The 24,480-nt window shown below is 30.6% G+C and overlaps 2 protein-coding genes across 2 annotated transcripts; both read left to right on the forward strand.

The window, feature by feature from the left end:
- Window positions 1-3,035: 3,035 nt before the first annotated feature.
- Window positions 3,036-10,067, forward strand: LOC132748900 (acetylcholine receptor subunit alpha-like 1). The gene is made up of 7 exons (XM_060738567.1): window positions 3,036-3,640; window positions 4,257-4,376; window positions 6,217-6,261; window positions 6,730-6,839; window positions 7,068-7,248; window positions 7,670-8,476; window positions 8,927-10,067. Exons 1-7 carry the CDS (start codon window positions 3,539-3,541, stop codon window positions 9,089-9,091), a joined length of 1,530 nt encoding a protein of 509 aa, XP_060594550.1. The 5' UTR covers window positions 3,036-3,538; the 3' UTR covers window positions 9,092-10,067.
- A 4,104-nt stretch (window positions 10,068-14,171) lies between these two features.
- On the forward strand, window positions 14,172-23,842 carry LOC132748901 (acetylcholine receptor subunit alpha-like 1). The gene is made up of 7 exons (XM_060738568.1): window positions 14,172-14,889; window positions 16,206-16,352; window positions 19,724-19,768; window positions 20,396-20,505; window positions 20,991-21,171; window positions 21,677-22,468; window positions 23,216-23,842. The coding sequence occupies exons 1-7, from the start codon at window positions 14,788-14,790 to the stop codon at window positions 23,381-23,383; spliced, it is 1,545 nt and encodes a 514-aa protein (XP_060594551.1). The 5' UTR covers window positions 14,172-14,787; the 3' UTR covers window positions 23,384-23,842.
- The last annotated feature ends 638 nt before the right edge of the window (window positions 23,843-24,480 follow it).

A 24,480-nucleotide genomic window follows, 5' to 3' on the forward strand; every position in this document is an offset into this window, starting at 1 on the left:
AGGTTGACCATGAATTAATTATATATGGATGTTGTTGGTGTGAAATTCTAATATTGTCATTCGTCATATTTCAATTCAACTGTTTACATCAATGCATGTACAACTTGAAATTTAGAGAAATTGATAAAGCGTCAAATATGAACAAAGCTACTTTAAGTTTTAAGAATGGAAAAATACTTTACTCATGAAAAAGGGAAATATCTCGGGAGAAGTGAACACAAACGAAAAAGGTAAAATTGCAGCTACTACATTGTGTATGTATTATTTATTGAATGAAACGACATAGAAAAAACAAATACCTAAAGTATGCTCAAAGCGAAAAAACAACTAAAACTGTTGCAAAATCACTTGTTTTAGCCTATTTCTGGACGGTAGTTGTAAGTGCAAGATAAATCTAAGCTTGGTGTAGTTAAATGCTGTCCATCATCCAGGCAATCTTACATTTTGTAAAGAGCCTTTATATGATACCCAAGTATTGGCTAAAGAGCTCAACATCCAAGTATGTAATTGGGAAAATTTAGTAAGATAAAATTAGTCTGTGCAATGGAATTAGATTCATTTAGGAGTCCTGATGGCTCGTGTGCTATATTAGATAGAATAAGGGTATTACAGTATGGTACTGGTTTGGACGAGACGAAATATCTCCGTGATTTCACTTCGGAATGTAATGATCATTTATCTCTCGCCGATGATCAGAAATATTGTGAGATTAGCGGTCGATCACTTACGGAGAATTTGGTAATGACTGGGTAGTTGTCAAGGAAAGCCGGTAAGGTGGACCATTCGCCGAGATATTACCAAACTTGTGTTGAATTCAACTGAAAAGACAGACAGACAAACACTATTTACTTGAGCATTCCGGGAGTTAATATTAAAACTTTTAGTTTCTCCTTTTATGGTAGATTTCACCAAACTAGAGGCATTTATAAGTGATAAACAGGTTCCAAATTTCCTTCCGATTCACTCCAGAATTATATGGCATTGATAAAATTGAATATTTAACTGTGACTCATCTTAATAATACAAGTGACGTGTTCATACATCCAGCCCTTGGCTTCATCTCCCATATACGTGGTTTAATGTGGACACAATAAATCATTGCTCGTGTGGTTCAATTCAGTCAATTTCTTGAAAGTCGATTAAAATTGAAATTCTGGTAAGGAACTATATACTTTATTGTATAATAAAATCATAACATTCTTAATTCGACATGGTCATTATAAAAACATCAGACTATGTACATGTATTTTTATTATTCATAAGCAAAACGTGATGATTGATAATGAGATCGGGAATTAAGATTTACAGTTGGAAAACTTGTTTTGTCAAGATAAAAATCTAGGCAGTTATTAACTTATTTTGTTGAGCTTTGGGTAGTAAGCTATATGGAGTTTTATGTCATCGGACAAAACAGATTTGTCAATATCCTAATAATGAATCATACCAAACTAGATTCGTCCTAGATTAAAGCCATAAGTTTTATGAAATTCCTGATTTCAGATGACACATGAGCGAAGTGATCACTTAATCTTTTAAAATGTTAGACATTATTTTAGAAAACATTTTATTCTGTTTTTTATTTATTGAAATATCAATTCGACAGAGGCACCTTTTGCTATTTTTTTTAGATATAACTATGCGTATGTACATGTACAAACAATCAATATTATTGTCAGTGTACAGTCTTTAAGTTATTTATAGTAAATACGTGTATCCCAGCTTGCCTGTAACTAAATGTTTCAAATTGCTGACAAAAGAAGTTATATAACTGGATTGTTTCCGGATGAAATCTCCTGATTTTTGTTGGTTTGATGAAAGATACATGTGCAGTAGTGGTTTACGATACGTGATATGTCTTATATTGTATTTAATGAATAATAAAGCGATGTATTATAGCAACAGTGAATCTTATTGGTTATTTATCATCCTCTACACTTTATCAATAAGGACATTTGCATACTTATAGGATGCCTTAGAGCATTCTTGAAAACATAAATAAATGAAAGAAGACCACCACTGTTATCAAATTTAGTGAGAATATGTAAAAACAAATACAAATGAAAATTCGACTTAATATTATTTTCTTAGAGAATACACACTTCTTTATTTTCAATGCTTAAGTTATTTCGTTAGTTTCTAAAGGTAATCTGTTATATTGTCTTAGCATAAGGTGTATATTAAATATTATAACATGTAATTATTAGCAAATACCGGAGAGTAAGTTCGCGCTTAATCCATTTCGTTGTATTGCCAGCCTATACAGGTATTTTTGTTACAGTGATTGACTGAACATCTGTTGCCCGGTAATTAATGGTAATCAATGGCAATAAATTCCTATCACTACCTTGTCTTATTCAGATATATTATCTAGAAATATCTTACAAATTACTGTATCATTTCTATCAGAATACAAATGATTTTCACAATTAATCATTTTCAAACAACTATCAGATTGTACAAGATTATATCAAGTGTCTATAGAATTAGAATTATATTTTTGAAATAAACACTGTATGAGACTTAAACGGTCTTAAAATCGAGATTATATAATATATGGACATGTAATATAATCTTAGATTAGCTTAACACATTCCCGGAGAATTTTAGCAAATTAATTTACTGTTAACAGATGCGATTATTTCTATAACTGTCTCTTGTTTTTTATAATAAAACAAAAATTACAAAACGTTGATAAATATAACACAAGAAGTGATTTTAATCCTTCATAAGGTTATAAGCTGTTATTTAAAAGAAATAAAAATAATAGTTATATTTTTACGTTCGATTAACTGTTTACATAGTTAACATCCCTTGTACGACTCTTTTAAAATATTATGAAAAGGTTTAAAAAAACTGAGGTTAAGGTGCTCTTATGCAAACTCCTTTATAAATATTTTACCTTTATTCGCCCTCTTAAAATCTGTGAATAAAAAAAACAGCCTTTTAATTTTAGTAAAATTTCTATTGATATTTTATTATATTTTTTTTACAGTTTTGACGCACGTAAAATGTTCTCCCACAAACGTGAATAATTACTCCACTTTATACCACATCTTTAATCGTTCACGGAAATACCAACTGTTGCGCTAGAAAATTGTTCGCTAGTGAATAAAAGGTAACATAACATATCGTAGTCCAGGTTAAAACACTAAAATATTACGTCTTATTGAATGACTGTTGTTCAGGAATTTTTCTTCTAGCATGGATAACTATTTGTTTCAAATAAACTGAATGGATACAGGTTGTGGATTTTTCAATAAAATTATAAGGCGCCATTTCTTCTCAAATTTGAAAGACTTTAAATATCTGCGACTCTGAATAATATTAAACATAAAGAAGAGTTATTAGTGTTTTGCTCTTTAAACGTTACAGAGGTGAAATATATTTGAAGCAGAAAAAAACGAACTATGTAGTTTATGTGTATTTTTAAACATCATGAGTGTAGTGTAGCTTTAACCATATTGAAAAACAAAGTGAAAATATCATCGATTTGAATGCAACATCTTGAGTCGTCGTTAATATAACTTGTAGCAAGACGATGGATAAATCGACGTATACTTTAAGTGTGCTTTTTGCATTGTTCATGTTTGTATGGAGTGAACCCCCCGCAGAGCAACGGCTTCAGCGTTATCTTCTTCAGGTATGTCGGCGCTTTATTCCTCTTATTATATACTGTTAACTTCTGAATTTCATTCTCTCACTCACATGTTTTATGAGTTATTTTCTCTATGCTACATTTGTATGCCAGCTCATATATAAAGATTGCATTATTTCTCGCTTCGTTTACTCGTCTACCGCCACACATTTGTACGTGCGTTAACAATTTCTTTGTTTCATAATCTTTATATTGAACCCAATTTTAGTCTGTTAATTAGTTTCATTGTAAAGCTATGTCAGAAGATTCCCCTTACGTTCACAGGCCCTTTCCCTGTGAAGATATTTAACTAGATAGCAACGGTGCCTTTTCCATGAGAAGTAGCTCATGAAGAATCCATTCTGTGAAACAACTGGCAACATGAATATCATAATGCAACCTAAATAGTGTCGTTAGTATTAAAAAAAAACGTTTAAGACAGAGAACTTTTGAATCATTTTCACACATTATGCATTGTTTCTTATTAGAGAATATGGAGATTCGCATCATGAATACATTATGTTAACGAAATCACCTATTACAATCCGCTAGAATTCCATTTTAAACTTTCATAAGATAAAAATGTAAATAATTATTGTATGTGAATGCTTCTTATTTACAGGAAAATGCATACAACAAACTAATTCGTCCTTGGGGAAGAACATTGAATGGTACTGTTAACTTCAACGACAGCAAACTGACAGTAAAGTTAGGCATGAGATTGTCACAGATCCTGGCAGTTGTAAGTTTAATTTCATTATTATTTTTGTTTCAATGTTCTCCTGGAGTCCCTGTCAACGAGAATAGATGGTCACTTGCTTGCACTGTTCATAACCTGACTCAAACAAACAAAAGCAATGCAAAACGTTTAGTCCTATCAAGTTCATCGACCTTTAAATATACTATTTTGGCAATTTCAGTCACTATCTGTTTTTACTGACCATCATAAACACCATGAATAAGTAAGTGTAATTTATTCTCTAAAAATCTCTGTTAATCAAAATAATCTTAAAGTAATTTTATGTGTTCATTGCTGACATATTTTCTTCAAAATTCAAATCAAGCCATTATGTGGAAAAATAACAACATATTAACATGGCATCGGGCCATATTGAACACGCTTTGTTAAATGTTCAACAAAACATTAAGAACTGCGTGAATATCAAATATTAGAATATTTCATCCTAACAAAAGGTTATATTAATGCTTTTCCTGAAGATTCTTTTTCTAGCTTTGTAGATCTCATCATTTCGTATTGACAACCAGCCTTTTATTATAAAAACATGATTCAATATTTGGAGCCTGTCAATCTTTATTCACACGTGTCATTTTCTTTACCTCATTATTTTAGCCATTATGAATGAATTTAAAAATACATTTCTTACTAGCGGATTCTGAAGACTGGCATTGAAACTTTCATCTTGCATTTAACCCTACTTGTTTTTTAACATGGAATTCCGGTGCAATCATTATATTCTATATAATAATTGGAAAACATTTTACAGCTACACGCCTTCTTGCAATGAGTAAACAAATTTCAAGTAATGGTGAATGTAGAGGCGAACAGGTTTACAGCATAATTTGTAATATTATATATTATTTACAGAAAATTCTTTATCGACAAGATGAATTTATATTGCCTGTATCATAAAAAACACATGTTATGTTCATTTCACCATTCATTTGAAAAATATATTCATTCAAAAAAAAATGCTTCTTTTGTATTGTTAATTGATAAATATGTAATATCCGATACACAGTAAGGATTTTTTTACCTGTGTTGTTAGAAAAAGGGTGTTTTCCAAAAATGATACTCAACTTGCGTCTTTTTACATGTTACACATAGTATCAACGCTGAAGATAAGGAACCAAATTAACGTATACATTATTAAAATCCCACTTTCTTCTAGGCAAAATTCATTTGTAGTTGCGTGATAAATAAATGAAAAGGGAAACTAAAGATAAAATCAACAAACGTATATTTATCTGAGTTTAACATAGACACACCTATCTGCCACCATACAAAACATCTTTCGAGAGCAAGTCAGGTAAAGTGAAGAATGATAATTGAAAATGCAGTAAATATCATTTCCTAAGGTTGTAAAAGTCTTTTGTAGTTAATCAGTAACACATGGAAAATATATGAACACTGTTTAGTTATAAACAGACTAGGCTAAAAACGACTTCTGTATTGAAACAAGTCTTGAATCATGATCAAGTTGTAAAAATGCACTGCTGAATAGATTAAGAAATATTTAGTACACAAAGTGAACAAAAACAGCCGAAAGAATTCCGAAATTGTTTTATTCATTCTCAGGGTGTTTTTTTTCATGAATAGAGTGATATAGCAATAATAAGAAAAATATTAATATAATCTTTAAACTGGAGATCTGAGGTGGTCCCTCGTTATTATTTTTGATGCATGTAAAATGTACACATTTTTATAGTGAATGCATCGAACTTTGATTCATAATCTGGAACATTATTTCCCTATTTAAGATAAACGTTTGATAACATGTGATATTTTATTATGTGATATTATATTGATTGGATGCTTACGATAAATGCCATACTTCTTTCAGTCTGAGAAAAATCAGATCCTGACGACAAATCTTTGGTTGAGACATGTAAGTAGCCTATAATATCGTATAATTCTGCACCGTATTAAGCAATCTATCAATAATTCATGATATTTATTATCTTGCGTAAATATTGGATCACTTTAACAAATTCAGTTTTTGAATAATATTTACTGTCAATTGACATGTAAAATAAACAGATGAGTTACAAAGTAGAACACACTATGAGCAATTTTACACAAATGTTAATAAAAAGTCAGGGCAATGTGAAAATTAATCTTCAGTCTGTAACAAAATTTGTGACATGGTTCTTACATTTAGGTTCATATTCATTCACTTTCATGGCATCTGTTTTGTTGTTAAAACAATAACATAACGAAGTCTACGATCCAGTTTCATTTAAGTATTTCAATATGCTAGTATTACTCCCATATCTTCAAACTTAAATGGTTAAGTCTACATTTGAACACGCACTGTTGGACCTACATATAGTAAAAGGACAATAATATTTTTCAGGAATGGGCAGATCAAAGATTGAGTTGGAATCCAAAGCAATTTGGAGAAATTGAAATGACGCACATACCGTCTGACGACCTCTGGAGGCCAGATATATTACTTTATAACAAGTATATAATATGTTCATAAATTTTATAACATGACTTCAAATATTTTGTAGTTTTGTAATGATTCTTGAACTTTCTAAGTTTGTCTTGAAAATGATATAAAGATGTTATGCACGTATCCACACATATTCAATATCTTTGCAATACTTAACATTTGCACAAATTTAGAATGTTTAGAAGCCAACGAAAAACTCAGTCATGAATTTATCACTTTAAATTTATCATTTTCAGTGCTGATGGTGAATTTGTTGTAACCTTGTTGACTAAGGCAACAGTGTATTATACAGGTCTCATTAAATGGGACCCGCCAGCTATTTACAAAACCTATTGCCCAATCAACGTTGAGTTCTTTCCTTTTGATCAACAAGAATGCTTTATGAAATTTAGCGTTTGGTCATATGATGGTCATCAGGTAAAATTTTTTAATATTTTTATGAATATTTTGTATTGTGAAGTAGTAAAGTTTTTGTGTTTGGCAAAAATGCTATAAATCATAAAACTAGTACATAACTGTGTCCATATTTATATAGCTGTTACTATAAACTTAAATATTTATAATAGTCTTAATCAAGTTCTTTATCAAAGTCAAATGGATTACAATAATCTTTGTTATATTTTGTCACCTTTTTATTGATAAACATGTGTTGGTTTTCATTTTCTATGTTACAGTTATATTTAACACAAAAACTTATAATACTTAACAGCTCACGAACTATTATATTTTATTCTACACAACGATTTTTATACATCATACATAAATCAACTTTTGTGTACGTGATTTGTACACGAACTCAGTTATTCAACACTGGTAAAACACTAACGACTTCTTTCAGGTTGACCTTCAGCACGTATGGGAAGAACAAGGTATAATGGAGGGTAACCAAATGGTAATACCTAAAGGCGTTGACCTCTGTGACTACTATCAGAATGTTGAATGGGACATAATAAATGTAACGGCTAGAAGAAAAGAGAAATTTTACCCATGTTGTCCTGAGCCATATCCAGACATTACCTTTAATATTACAATTCGTAGAAGATCGCTGTTTTATACAATTAATTTAATCATGCCATGTATTGCTATATCATGCTTGACTGTTCTAGTGTTTTATTTACCAAGTGCTTCCGGAGAGAAGATTACTCTATCTATTTCAATATTACTGGCTTTGACTGTGTTCTTCCTGCTACTTTCTGACATTAACCCTCCAACGTCAATTGTTATACCATTAATAGGCAAATATCTACTTTTTACAATGATTGTGGTAACAATGTCTATATTCCTGACTGTTTATACACTGAGTGTGCATTTCCGATCACCTGCTACTCACAAAATGCCTAGATGGGTAAAACGCATATTTACAGAGATTTTACCAAAGTTCATTCTGATGAAAAGACCAAATTTAGAAAAGAAGCCAAAGGATGCACAAGAACAAGGCATAGAACATTTACAGTCTGAAATGGGGACACTTGATCGTGGTTTCATGTATAAAACGTCAGGGGATCATGATTATGAAAATATTAGAAAAAGGACGACTTCAGAAAAGAAAGAAGACTTATCCAAATATCCAATTGAAATACGAGAATCTCTGAAAGGTGTTAAATTTATTGCAGAGCATCTTAAGAAGGACGACTCTCAAAAATCTGTACGTAAAATATTGTTTATTATGTGCATTCTTAATAGATTTATTAAAGTTATGAATACCACATTAATATGTTTTTCATTAGGAAAAATATTTTTTATCTTCTTTTGTAATTAAACAATTACAACAAGTAAAGTTACGTAAATGTTATAAGTTTCATGATTTCATAAGACATCAAAACAATTGAAACAAGAGACTGTAATGATGATAATTATGTATTCAATAATACTTTTAATTTTTGATGAACTTAAATGATAATATTTGTATTAAGTATGAATATTATTTATATCTGAAATGAGATTGGTAAGGTCAGTTATTTTGGACGTTAAATGTGAGAGCAGAACTTCATTAAACCTCAACAACTATCAAACATGACATTGTTAATTCGTTTATTTCTGTTCAATAAGTTTAACAATTTATAAGTTTGTTTCAAATCAAATTATATGTTTTCAGGAAGAACGAGATTGGAACTACGTTGCTATGGTGATTGACAGATTATTTTTGTGCCTCTTCACTACAGCATGTGTTTGTGGAACTCTAAGTATATTCCTTAATAATCCTGCTCTCTTTAATCCTGCAGAGGCCATGTCTAAAGACAATTTTGTTTGTTCAACTTGACGTTCTCCCAAAAGTAACTATATACTTGTACAAGGCATATTTATGGCAATTTATGTAAAATATTTGTGTCTGTGAATGTCTTTTGCTCAAATTATAAGAAAATCTGACACTATATTATTAAAAGGTTAAATTCTTTGCTGTTGAAGCGTCAACAACTTTCTATTCTTTATCATAATTTATGTTCTGAAATTCAGCAAATTGAGATAGCTACTTCTAACTGTTCTGTTAAATCGTCTGAACATTGTTACGATTGAAAAAAAAAATCCTACTACTTATTACGATGGATTTTTATTTTTTCAGTGTATTATTTTTAATAAAATATGTAAATATCAATTGTATCAAGTTAAACAATATTTGTTACAGTTATACGTTAAGAATCAGGGAAATTACACTGAAAATAATGCAACTAGTTCATTTGTATCAATGTGTTGTTAACCCTTTTTTTTAAAGTTGTCTAGGAGTATTTGAATATTGAAAGAAGTGTTAAAATGGTATTGCATTTAATGGATTAATTCCTGGTGAGTATCACAATGAGCGGAAATATTTGTTGTGAACAGATTGCATTTAGAATATATGTGTGATTTGTGTATTTACATGATATTAAATTGTTTCTATATTAAAATGTAAAACAAAAAAGTCTTGAGATTTCTGACTAAGTAAATGATTTTATGTGGAAAACATACTAACGGACCAAGTAACAATGGTCACATGACATATACTTTAGGCAAAAGGTCTATAATTGGAAAGTTAAGTATTTGTTTTATAAATGCAAAGAGGGAAACCTGATTCGCCATGTTAATAAAAACATTTCTCTCCGCTAGTTTAAATTTTCGTTTTTTTTGTTTTTGTTTTTTTTTGTTAGCGGCCTTCTACCTTAAAAGTTTTGATATTAAATATGTTGGCTTATCATGGTTTAAGAAGTCGATACCATTGGTTCAAACGTTTTTAAATCCCTATTAAGAAACAAGTATTTTAAAGGTTTAAAGGACCCATGATTTCAAAAATAATGATGTGAATAATTTACTGAATCTCATAATCTATCCATATGTATTGCTACTTTATATTTCGAAAATCTCCCGGCATTTTATTGCAAGGAAAGCTGTTCTAGAATACAAGAATAGGTCTATTCATAATTACAAATGTTTACAAACATAAAGATTTCTTGTTGTTCCGTTGATTATTTTTACGGCAATAATATGTGATTATAGACAGAAAACTAAGGCACACTGGAGTAAATTTAAGGATTCAAAATTCATATACTAATGTACACGCAGTCGTTCCATTTACTGCCTTAAATTATCATTAAAAGTGAAGGATAAAGCTTTAGAATAAATCGGAACCTTGAAGAAATTTTGTATAATGAAATATAAGATAAACACCCTTTTCTGGGACACATGTATCTCCACCGACTACATTTAAAAAATTGTTTCAGTTGAAAAAGTATCTCTACAAAAACTACGAAAAAAATGATTTCAATTAATGAACGCTAACCAGATGTGTTCATTAAATTTTGCGTCTATAAATATATTTTAACAAAGAAACATAAATTCCTAATTTGCTAAGTCTGAAGTCTTTTTCATGTGATTTAAATCGTTAGAAAAAACAGACATAGTGATAAAAAATGTACAAAATTAGATATTTCTCAGCCTACACTAGTTATACAACAGACGATTTAGTTAAGAAGTTTTTGATTAGTTTCTCTTCACAGCAAAGTCGAGTCTGTTTGTTCTATGCCTGATTAATCATCATTTACACATTTTATATTGTTTTATTTATACCAATACAATTTGATGTTATGCAATAGCGCAATGTTTCATAAAATATATAATGTATTTTTACTTTTAAAAACAACTTTGACTTGTAAATTATACACAAATTATCAGTAAAATCTATTAAATACACTATCATTGTCATTTATGTATAGGTTAGTGTTTATTAGTAAACATTAACGAAATTAAATCGGTCAACCAAATTTAACAATTTTAGTGTTTGAAATTATTTTTATACACGACTAATTGCGATTTACCAACGTAAATGTGTTACAATTCATGTGAAATACTGCAATCCTATTGGACAAAAAATAATTTTAAACACTAAACACAGATTATAGATAATAATTATGATAGGTTGCCGTATGTGGCTAGTTTATTTTATGTAAAGGTATCGTCTGAAATGATGTAAGGTGCGAAACATGAAATACCTTTAAAATGACTTCGTGTTTTTGATCCTATATGGAAATAAAGAAGCAATTATGATGACCTTCTTACGAGTCCTATTTATTTAGTTTTCGCTGATTTGCCATGATGGCGGGAAAGTATGGAACCACGCGGAAATGAGACTTTATCGTGTTTTCTCGCTTTCGACATTTTGTCCTGCCACACGGCGAAAACACGACAATGCCATTAATGTGGTTTCAACTAGCTATGCATATTCTATTGTCTGTATATCATTTTCCATCACACAGATAATGGTACCAAGACTGTTCTTTCTTTCGTCATGAGTAGGCACATGATCTGGAATGACAGGGAGATTTCTTGTACAGATAACTAAATGACATTCTATTGTTCTGGATAGCGGATATCAGTTAATTTCGGTTATTTTTGTGTCTAAACTGTACGTTTATTTGAGATAGGTATTGATCTACAAAGAACGAAAGTAATAGAAAAATATCAGATGTCCGAACAAACTTTGCTAATTGACAAAATGTTTGGCTTAAAAGGAATTCGTTACAATAAGCATGCATTAAGTACGACATAAATATTCAATTGAATCTTTAAGTATATTCAGTAAATAGCAAGTAGTATCAAATATCTTGCTTTATTAATTTTATTAAAATCAAGAAATTTTCAAACAGAGTTAGAATGTAAAGTGTATTTCCACGTGATTTATGTTACTTTTGTGTGTTGTCCGTTTAATGTGTTTCTTATACATCAATTCTATCCAATTTTGATAAATAAATACTCTATAAATACACCGACTTGAATGGTTATGTACAAAAAGAAAATAGGAAGGATTGCGTGATAGGAGCTTACAGAAAAGATAACTAAAGATATATTTACTGGAAATATGTAGGTGATTACAATTAAACACACAGGTTTTTTTTAAAGAAATAAAACATGAAATGTAAAATGATGTAGTGACCACGCCTCATTGTCCAAAATAGCATCTTGAGAAACAATTAATTATTTAAATTGAGTTGTTTTATATGAAATAATAATGTGCCAAAGCTGTGAAAGTCGAAACTCTGACAAAGCGAGATGTACTGAAAGATACTCGGTGAATTGTATCCAATGTGTACATGAACAGTTGTACCAAACAAATGTTCAATACCAATGGAAGTAAAACATTATCCGATCGAACATTATAAAAACAATGTTGTTTCCCTTTCATTACCTCAATAGTTTATATTTTACCAGTCCCGTCTCCACTAGAAGTCTCTGCCAGCAGCTGTTATTGTTCAAGAAAGCCTACACTTTGAGATTTATTTGTAAAAGCTTTTACAATGAACATAGTCTCATGAACTCTTTGATACAGATATATTTATTCAGTCCATTGAACAACTCCTCAAAGTAAGTTTTGCAATTAAGAAAACAAACTGACACCTTCTGAAAACACCATCTGTTTCTACTCGATATTACGAGATGTAGCATTCTGCACTAAAATTGTTTGCCGACTAACTGGCTCGAATGCATCCGAATATAAAATGTGTTTCCATAACTGCTGCAATTAAGAAAAAATATAATTAACTCGGAACACAAAATACGCCTGGTTGTGGTATCATAAAACATATGAAATTCATTATAGAATAGTTTTAACTTTTTCAAAATAATTAGCACTAAATTTCACCAATGGGGAAAATATAGTAAAAGTCAGGTTAAATTGACGTGCATCATATTTTAACATAAAAATAACAAATGTGATTGCAGTCTAATACTTCCGACACCAGCCTGACGTCTTTAATAACTGTGCTATAATTCCTGGCATTTACTGAACGATAATACATAAATGCTGTTTTCATATATTGATTGATAACGTTAATCGAACGGTTTCATCCTTTCATCTTTTGATAATTTGTCAATTAATTGCCCGTTCTTGTCAGACTGTGGTGATTTATTTGTGCGAATTTTCACTTTCACCAGCGGTTTATTCCCTCTTTGATACCAATATATTTGTTCAGGCCATTTTAACAAGACGTATAAACAAACAAACTTACACAGTGTGCAAACATCTGTTTTCACTCGTTATTATTCGAAACATAATAGTTCCGCACTTAAATTATTGTCTCTCAAATAGGTACGAATATTTCAGATATATCCGTAATGGCTTTCTTCTTCAGGTAAGCATTCCAGCGTTCGCATCTTTCTTCAACAACCTGAGATTGTCTATGTAATATTCAAATATGCTATAGGTATTAAATAAGAACATACGCTTTTGTTTTATTTACTTTTTTGTTGTTGTTTTTTTATCGGGGGAGGGGGCTATTTTCTTAAATGCCACTTGCATTTATTTTGCAAGTATGATATCGATCTGCTGTGTTAAAAAGTTAAAGTAAAAGAAATATTGCATACTGTAAAATTTTAATTTGTAAATTATTTTTGATGTCATATATTTCTGTAGGCGATTAACCCAACACTGCACTGACTTCGAAACCCCCAAAAAAATCTTTTTTTAAACAAGTCTACGTACTGTGAAGTATCAATTCGTTTGTGAATCAATAAAACAAATGAGGAGTTTGTAAACACTGTAAACGTGCGATACACGAGGTTAGTGGGACTTAAAAGCAAAAAAAATAAAATATGTTTGTTGTGAAATAATATCAAAGACTTATTAAAAAGAATTTGTGTTTAATGCTCATTCATTTATTTTAAATATAATTATTTTCCTTTTTTCTGTAACAAAATAAATTTTGATATGAAATCATCCTATTAGATACCAGATTTTCTTCCTCTATTCTTTTTGTTCAGACTTATTTTAGAAATAATCACACATTATATTACTATTCATTTATACACGGAAAAAAACTTATAGAATATTTCTCCGTGTTACCACAGTTCCCCTTTAACAACGTGTTGCCTCTCATACATTATGATAACTTCGTTTCTTTTTCGTAACAGCTGTGAATATATGTTTTATGTATTGAATATATCTTTCTCTTAAGCATTTTCAATATATCTGTGTTTACTTTAAATACATTTGAAATGCTAGTTCATTGATTTAATTAACTCGATAATGCTTATGGATCTTATGTTCAGTTCATTCAAGAAAAAAAGATCGTTTGTATCTATTAGTGATTCCTTCACAGAAAAATAATGGTAAAGCAGCATATTTCATCGTCAGTTCATGTTTTATATGCGCCGTTCTGTTTTCTACATTTGTTATTGAAATAAGTTGAAGTTATGGAATCAGGGATTACTTTTCGTGAAATGTCAGTAAATCATGTGAGATGTGTTCATTGACAAGATATTGACTGGCAATGATATCGGAAAGTTTAACAGTTGTAATCACATAGCAGTTAATAAGATCTATAATAATATTCGTCAGATCCGATGAAAATTTCGGATTTGCATACAGTCAGGATGCTCTGATGTCAGGTTTTACCATCCGATAGACATTGAATTCGTTTTGAAATATTCCCGAGTGCTGTGTTTGACAGTGTGAAAAAATAATCAAAGGTCTGTTTATTAGATAGGAGAAACATGTTAGGTGGTTGGATGTTGATGTGTGTGTTTGTCGGAGTCACAGGGGTACATATACATTTGATATCAAATGAACAACGTTTACATCATTATATAATGCAGGTGAGTACATACATCTATTATTTAGGATGATAATGTTTTAGTATATGTACATGTATGTGTAGCTTATATATGTGATCAGTGTATAACTGTTTTTTGTTTGTCAGTTATACCATTTTAAACAGATATATTATAAAACAGATAAAATATCATCTACGTGCAACATAAATTCGCTAGATATGAAGCATAAATACCTGTATGTAACCGGCAAATTATGTACTTATAATGGATTTCGTCATACATGTATAATTATATATCCGACGAAGAATGCGTGTAGTCATTAGTCACGTTGTTACCTATGATAATACATGACATAAGTTTTCATAAAACATACCAACAGACGGTGCATGAGTAAAACAACGTCATATATCTGAAAATCATAGATTTCATGCATATCGTTATGTTAATACCGAATTTTATGACTCATATCTGCAAGCTGTCTTTTTTATTGCTCCAGGAATATAAGCTATAATATAGACGGACATAAACTCATTTTATATTCATCATATTGCACATGTCATTGCTTATAAACAATGCTTTGTGCCAGCTCATGAAAATGGGGAAGAGTCCTTATGGATCAAAATATTTTTTTGCCACATAATTGTACAATTTTACCTACGAAAACCATGCATACAAAAGAAAAGCGCGACAAATTTGATACATTTTTCAAATGCAAGCATTTTCTCTGTTCTTTCTTTTCAGAACTAATTTACTTAAACATTATTGTGCTGACAATTAATTGATAAATTTGTTTTCAACCAATGCATTTTCAACATCGTAAATTTTCAGTATAGAAGTCTTTAATCTTATAGTTAAAATAAAATAAAAAAAATCATATTTTCTAAAATATTTGCTTTTAAGTAAAGATTTTACTTGCATTCAATTACCTCTATGATTTGATGGTAACAGGTCTATAAGGATGGATTTAGTCATAATTCATATAATAAAAACTGAATGCACTGTAAAATTATAATGATAAGTTTATAACATATAACAATATTTTAGTGTAATAAAAATAATAATGTGATTGAAATTCATTCTGATATACAAAATATGTTTTCTTTTCTACAATTGCCACAGAAATATTTTGAAAACGGACTTTGCTTAATTGACGTTAAACATTATATTATTGTTATTATACTATTTTTTTTTAAAAAAGACACGGTACATCGTTTTCTACCTATTTTTCTCAACTGCTTTTTTTCTCTCATCAACTTAAGAAAATAAAAATAAACATTAAACATTAAAAGAAAGAAATAATAAAGATGTTATCTTCTTTATATTTGTTTTTATTACTATTGTTGATTTTTTTTTCCCAGGATAAACGATACAATAAACTCATCCGGGCACCTGGGGTCATTAAGGTCGTTAATACAACAGCAGAAGACAATTCAACGAGTGGAAATACAACAGTAAATACTCTTACAGTGAAACTCGGAATCAGTCTGTCCCAAATTCTACTAGTTGTAAGTTTTATTAGAATTCTAATGTTCCTCAATTTATGAAGATATAATCTTAATCATCCAGACGCTTTTTGTCTATTTGTGTTCAAGGTAACGTGCTGCACCTTCAAATAATGCTTTGTCTTCAAATAACATTAAAGTAATCATTAAGTGATTTTTAAGAACCAAAATAGATTATTAACCTAAAGTGGTTTTATGCTTAAAGTAATTGATTATTATATTTCTATTTTGATACAATTCTATATATATTCTTAATCTTTACAACAAGCGAAATGATACATAGTCAGAACCGTCTTTGCCTTTATTGACCAATTTCTCTTAAATAAATTAGTAACTCTAGAATAGTATGCATCTGATCGGTCAACTTAATGCTAGACTATTAATGTGTCAGGTTTTATATTCAATGTCTTTGTTCAGTTGTGGTACTTCACACAAATTTGACTGTCAAAGGTTTGACTGTAAAGGTCGTAGCAGAAAAAATAATGAAGATTCTACGTGCCTTATTAATGTTTCTACTTTAGGAAATGAACATCAATCTAAGTTTCAAGAAATATTTCAGCTTTGATTAGCATTGATCAAGATATAAAGGAAGGTTAAGTTTAATGAGATACAGTAATGCTTTGTTGAAACGTCTCATCTCGTGCGTACGAGACTTGTCACAATGTAAGGAGTGTCTCCTAGTTTCATTGATGCTTTCTATAGCTGAATTATTTTGACAATAGGGTTTTATCTAAGTTATCATTTTTTTATGTAAATACTATGTACTTTCTGCATATATGTCTGTATTTGTCATATACATTAATATGTGAAGTTGTATGCTTGATGCCAAGACTAAAAAAACTAGTTCTGTTCATTCGTTTCATTTATGAACATTTTAAAAGTTTCCATCCCAATCAAAAAGATATATTAGCTTTAAATTTCCTTAAACCAGTTTAGCTTTATCTTAACAAATAAATTTAATTCTATTCGGTTTAATACTTAACATGTTTTCCTTTTGTCATATAATTTTGTAAAAGATTATATCTGATAGACTTTTATAAAAAATTATATTCCCAGTATAAATGCCTGATTTTTAATATCTCTGTTTTTTCTTTTATTGATCTTTACTAGAAGGGACAATTTAAACAACAGCATCCCGTGAAAACCGTTAAATGTATTTAATCTGCTACCAGAAACCATATTCTATTGATCGATGTGTTTCTACACCACTAGACAATGACATTAAACATCAGTCATTTTAACCCATGTTAGAGAACCAGATTGGCGCATTTGACCTATTGTAAAATATGATTAATTCATACAATGATGTTAAAGGTGACGCCATTGATATTCATTAGTTGATATGTGTTCTTAAAAAAGCTGAACTGTGAGATTAGTGGTTGGCCATTTAGAAGACATGGGGTTTTCAATAATTGGTTATTATTTTTAGAATGTCTTAAAGAATTAGAACGGGTTCATTATAATGTTCAACTAAAGACGCCATTTGTGGTACAATATTATCAGCAGTTTCAACTGAAACGAATCATTTGAATGAATATGATGTTTTATATTTAGTTACTGTGTCTATCTGTTTTAAAAACTTAATAAACGATACAAGACATTGCACCAATTAATCAAAATATTAAATAAATACAGCAGCATGTTTTTATACTTAAACTGACAATTCCAAACATTTTTGTTTTAAAAAAAAATGACTCATAAGTATTACGCTAAGGCATAAATGAGCCGCGTCATGACAAAACCAACATAATGGGTTGCGACCAGCATGGACCAGACCAGCCTGCCCTTCCGCGCAGTCTGATCAGGATCCATGCTGTTTGCTATCAGTTTCTCTACTTGTTAAAGAGTTGGTTAGCGAACAGCATGGATCCTGATCAGACTGCGCGGATGCTGGTCGCAAACCCATTATGTTGGTTTTGTCATGGCGCGGCTCAAATAATGTTGCATATATTCTCGTGATACTTTTGTAAGGTACAGAAATATACATCTATATTTATTCTTTAGTTACTGCTAGTATATACGTAATAACACGGTATCCATTAGAAAACAAAATACTTTTTTTCGTAAATACAAATCCCACGTAACATAACAAGTGTAAACATTTCTTACATACATGTAGATGTTATCATAAATTTGAAGCATACAAAACTTGGCAAAAGGCCTACAGGCACAGTATTCCTGGCAATCACATTTGTAGCGGGAAAAAAAATGTTACGCATTAGTAGATTTAGCATTAACATTTTGCTGATGTTCATATTTCACTTATCTTGGCATATTCACCTGAAGATTTTACAGCTAGATACGAAGCACGGAGGTTTGCGCCCACGTTCTTGCATGATTCAAGTTTTCGTAAACACGTGCAGAATTTATAAACATACGCTTCATTTAAATGTTTATTTACTTTTCATTTTTATGACCACATGTTGGCTATTAAAGTAAAAAAACTGAATTACATGTGTGACTATTAAATCGAAAAACGAACAAGCTGAATGTTGCGCGAGATCTAATGAATATAATTTTATTTCATTTATGGAGTTATCACAAGCTGGTGATATTTATGTATTTATATTGTTGTTTTCTAGTAAGTTGTTTTAATAAAAATTGCATATTAAAGAAAAATATTCTTGCATACTAGAGAGGATAATCTGCTGTTAACACCTATCATACACCCCAACCCCACCTGCTTTGCTGTAAATGACGTAATTCAGCGCACCTTTTGAATGAATTACATCATTTATATGTGTCGTAAATTCATATGCTTCTTTGAGAAAAATATGTAAATGAAAATATTATTTTATGTTATTTCTTTCAAGTAATAGAAAAAGCATCGAAACACGAGGCTATCTGATTTGTACGAGGGGGCGTAGCCCCTGAGTATTAATCAGATTGCCGAGTGTTTTGATGCTCTTTCTCTTTTTTCATAGTCAAACATAAAAACACGTTCCCTGTTGTCACAATATGAAACCCCGGGAAAAAGTGACCAATGAACGAGCATCTGAATATGATATTTCTGTCGCTTTCCCTTTCTCTTCCGTCACAATAAGTAAACCCCAGCAAAAATGAGCCAATCAATGGGCATGCTCTGGAGTACGGGTAACTAATACATGCACTCCACTTAACGCACTGTGCATGTATATGTATACGATTTAACTCTGACACATTTTCAACATACAGGTACCCAAACCATGATATAAAAGTATAATATGCAAACAAATGTAATCAAATACCGGCTGTTGTCAAAGACGGGGATATCTAACTCGGTCGTTACTATTTACGGAGGAAACGAGGCTCTGTGTGTTGTATTATATAACCAAGTCGCTTGTATTATATAACCACGTCACTAATTGCTAATGTTTTATTTTTTTTTTTTTCAGTCCGAGAAGAATCAGATAGTAACCACAAACATTTGGCTTAGACATGTAAGTTGATCCTGGACAATGTTTTAATGAGAAAACGTCATTTTATACATATCATTTTCCATTTGTTATTGTTTGTTTATTTATAAAATGACCGTTTTCGATATCAAGAGAAAATATAATATGTCGTATACTAGTGATCATAATAATTATGTGATTTATTGCGAGATAATTCAAAAGATATAAGATGGCAATGTTTAGGATTCATACACACAACAACACGGTCAGTCGTTTGCTTCGCCTTAATACATGGGACTCGAACTCGGCTAAATACGTACATGGGACTCGAGCTCAGAGCAGCTATTATCTTTTTGTGCAAGCAGCTCTACCAATCCGGTCATTTTTGAAGTGGTTCCTTTTACAGTATTTAAAATAATTTTACCACACGAGCATGCTAATGCACCAGAACTCCCACTTTGAATAAGATTCGAACTCACGAACACCGAATTTCAAACAAGTTAAGCCACTGAGTCAATACATCTATTTCCTGGTGAAGTTGACAGAGGTTATATTTATAGAAATCAAAGGACTCGTCATGTCATGATTACATAACTCATTAACACACATATATATAATAGTTTGTTTAAAAATTTAAACATTTTTACGAGTAAAAGTAAATTTGTTTTTCAGGAATGGAGAGATTCCAGATTAAAATGGGACCCTGATAATTTTGGCGGTCTTAATTATACACATTTTCCTTCTGACGACTTATGGAGACCGGACATCATTCTCTATAACAAGTATGTTGTTCTTAGATTAATACTCACAAATACACAATGCAGTAGTTACTTAATCTCTTAAGAAATTAAGATATGCATTTCTTTGATCAAAATTAGGAAATGAATTAAATTTCGACTTTCAAAACTTTAACTTGTGTACTATCTTAGTAAGCAAATGAACAAAATGGAAAATAATTTACTGTCTGACTTTCAAACTGTATAAGTATGCAGAACAATACAGAATGATTGCTTGTTTTAAAAACTTCTACTTTTTCATATTGTTCCTACAGGCCTTAAAATGATTAATACTAATAATCACGTGTTACATTCTGTGAACAAACGTTGCAACCATGGTAATAGTTGTGAATTGTTTATTACTGTACATACATGTAAATAACAAGCAGTTGATGAAATAAATTTAGATTTTATAGTCTGTTATTAGTGATTTACATCTTAAAATTGTTTTATATCTCAGTTATTTCAATATCAACTCTCTAACCTTTTAGTGCGGACGGAGACTTCAACGTAACGTTGTTAACCAAGGCGACCGTATTCAGTAACGGTCGTGTTGTATGGGAACCTCCAGCTATTTACAAAAGTTACTGTCCAATTAATGTAGAGTTCTTCCCATTCGACCAGCAAGAATGTTTTATGAAGTTCAGCTCATGGACACATGATGGACATTCAGTAAGTATAGTTTCACTCTATTTCAGACAGACTTGCTTTCAAATGTAAAATTGTGTTTGATCTAAAATAGTTTATGAAATCGAAATTGACATAATATATTAAAATATGTATCTAATAAATACTCTCATTTAGTTATTCTAGAATATGATAAAATTTAATGTGATTTTTAGATACTGCATTGTTAGTGAAACTTATTTTTCTAGAAAAAAAGAGAACAATTAATCTTAAATGAATACTTGTCTATTTCATTACCATATGACACTTTGCCTGTTATTTGACTACTACGAGAGAATAATAAATCTACGGACCACAATCTATATATAATCATTTATAAGTCGAGACAATTGTTTTGTCTTCATTTTGATTTAAATTCTCTTTCATTTTCTGTCGATTTGCAAGAGCATCAATTATTATCATTGTTGCTATCATATATTGACCTTAAATAATAGTTTACAAATTATTTGGGTTGCTGTTTTATTCTGATATATATATCTATATATTTTAGATTGATCTACGGCACATCAAAGAGGATACAGGTATTCACATTGAAACGTTTACAATATATCCTAATGGAATAGATTTATGTGAATATAACCAAAATGTTGAATGGGACATTATCAACGTAACAGCAAAACGGAAGGAGAAATTCTACCCCTGTTGCCCAGGAAGTCCATATCCGGATATCACATTTAATATAACAATACGCCGAAAGACTTTATTCTACACAATCAATTTAATAATGCCAATAATTGCTATATCGACACTTACAGTACTTGTGTTTTATTTACCAAGTGACTCTGGTGAAAAAATCACTCTATCCATATCTATTCTGCTTGCATTGACTGTGTTCTTCTTGCTTTTATCAGACATAAACCCGCCGACATCCATTGTTATACCACTAATAGGAAAATATCTACTTTTTACGATGATAGTGGTCACTATGTCTATATTCTTGACAGTTTATACATTAAGCGTTCACTTCCGGTCACAGGCGACACATAACATGTCACCGTGGATAAAGCGCGTATTTACAGAAATTCTCCCGAAAATACTTTGTATGAAGCGGCCTGTACAAGAGAAACGACCGCCAAAAGAACCTTTAGAAGTAACAACAAATCTTCTTGACGACGAGGTTAACGATGAGATGACACAACAACCGAATTATGCTAATTTACGACGGCGAATGGCGCCGGCATATAAACAAGTCTTAGTTGGTTATCCGGAAGAAATCAGAGCGTCATTAAAAGGTGTCACATACATAGCAGAACATCTGAAGTCGGAAGACCTTGATAAATCGGTAAAATTGAGTATAAAATTTTCAATTTTCAATACCTTCTCCGTGTAAAACACTATTATTACGATAATAGGACCCATACATGTATATGTAACTGTATTTTGAGTAAACGGATGACCGCTATAACGCCAGTCATTTTGATATGCAACACTTATACAAAGAAATAAATCAGTATGATGGCTGATTTCTGCCGTTTCATGTCGTCATGTCTTCGCCCCTGAAGTTTGTATAATCAAAATATCGTTTTTTTGCCTGAAATGTAACGTGTCTATGTTTTGGCGCTTCCAAATGTCGAAGACGAAGACACGATTAGTGACCATAGTATCGTTTCTTCGGCTTTTGAGGGGCGAAGACACGAAATTACGAAATGGTAGAAATCAACAACCATAAATTTGTACATGTATTCCTTCCTTGCCGGTAAAGTCACTATGTTGCGAATTAGATCAAGGAATTATTGCATTCATACAACAGTTCCATATATGTATTACAATGTGCATTCACATATAATGTTGTTGGGGAGCAAAATTTATGTTTCTTATAATATAGCTATTGTACGGTTTAGTAGTAACTTGCTGGTTTTATTACCAACAAATAATATTTTCTCCTTTTTTATTGCATTATTAATCTAATAACTACAATGTATAAATCTGAGACTGATAGAAACTCTTGTCTTTCTGAATTTTGGTGACAAACAAAAATCAGCTCAGTCAGATAAAATATATATTAATGTTAAATTTGATTACGTTTCAGATTGAAAGAGACTGGAATTACGTTGCCATGGTTATGGATAGACTGTTTCTGTTTATTTTTACAACGGCATGTATATGTGGTACAATCGGGATATTTCTGAATGCACCGTCAATACATGATCCCAGGATGCCGATGTCTAAAGATGACTTCAACTGTTCCAAGCGTTAACTCTGTCAGTGTTTCTTGTGAAATGTATTGCTCCATTCCATTCATCCAAGGCTATGTTAGACGTTCGTATGAGCTGAAAGAATTTTTACCATCAGTTGTCAATTCTTGATTTGAAATAAAACTGAGATAGTTGAAAATAAATTTTCAGTTCATTTTTTAATTCAGAGGACAAAGTCTTGCTTAACAATTTATGGATGTATTGTTTAACAGTTGATATTATTGCGATGAAGAAAATGGACATTATGCATATGTTTAATATTGCTTTATTCCGTGTGTTTCATGCTATTTGTCATATCAAATGTATGACAGAACTTTATATCTGTATACATTTTGTAATCTTTAATCATGACCACTATAAAATTAATACGAAAAAGAAATATTGATAATTTTATTACATATATGCTCTGATTCATAAACATGCCATAATTACTGTATAGAATGACTGTGAAAATATATTTTTCTTTGTTATCTCTTAAATAAAAGTCTTTATTCGTTTTCAATGAAAGTTGCTTCTTTTATATTTTCACATTGTAATTGAAATAAATTAAGTTATCAATTTCCGTTACTTTAACCAATCTTACCACAAATGCTCGCTAGTCACGATACAGCTCTTTACACAAATTGACAATTATCGTGTTATGTCGAGGAATATTTTGGCAGGCAACACATATTAAAGTAAGACTTGAAGTAGTTATGGAAGTTCCAAGCATATATTGATATGTAATTATTGTATAAACAGACGTTATTTAAAAAAAACAAAACGAAAAAACAAAAAAACAAACAAAAAAACATCATGTGATCGTAATTCATTCATTTAGAAGAGTTTAAAAATTATTAATATATATTCTATCCAGTTGTAAAAGTCAGACTTTCGTAATTAAATTTTAAGTATTTTAATGTCTGAATAACTCTAGGGTGTTATGATATATTTAGTGCATAAGATAAAAACATGTATATGATACTCAGGAGTTATGTAATGTTATCTAATATCAATGGTAAAATAGAGATAAAATATTAATTTATATGGGGGTTGGAGACTTTCAGAATGATGCCCTCAGAACCGCAATTCTTCTGCAATAAAAATTGTTAGAAACAGT

This window comes from Ruditapes philippinarum, unplaced genomic scaffold, assembly GCF_026571515.1.
Source record: "Ruditapes philippinarum isolate M1 unplaced genomic scaffold, ASM2657151v2 ctg118_1_1_1_1, whole genome shotgun sequence".
NCBI lineage: Eukaryota > Metazoa > Mollusca > Bivalvia > Venerida > Veneridae > Ruditapes > Ruditapes philippinarum.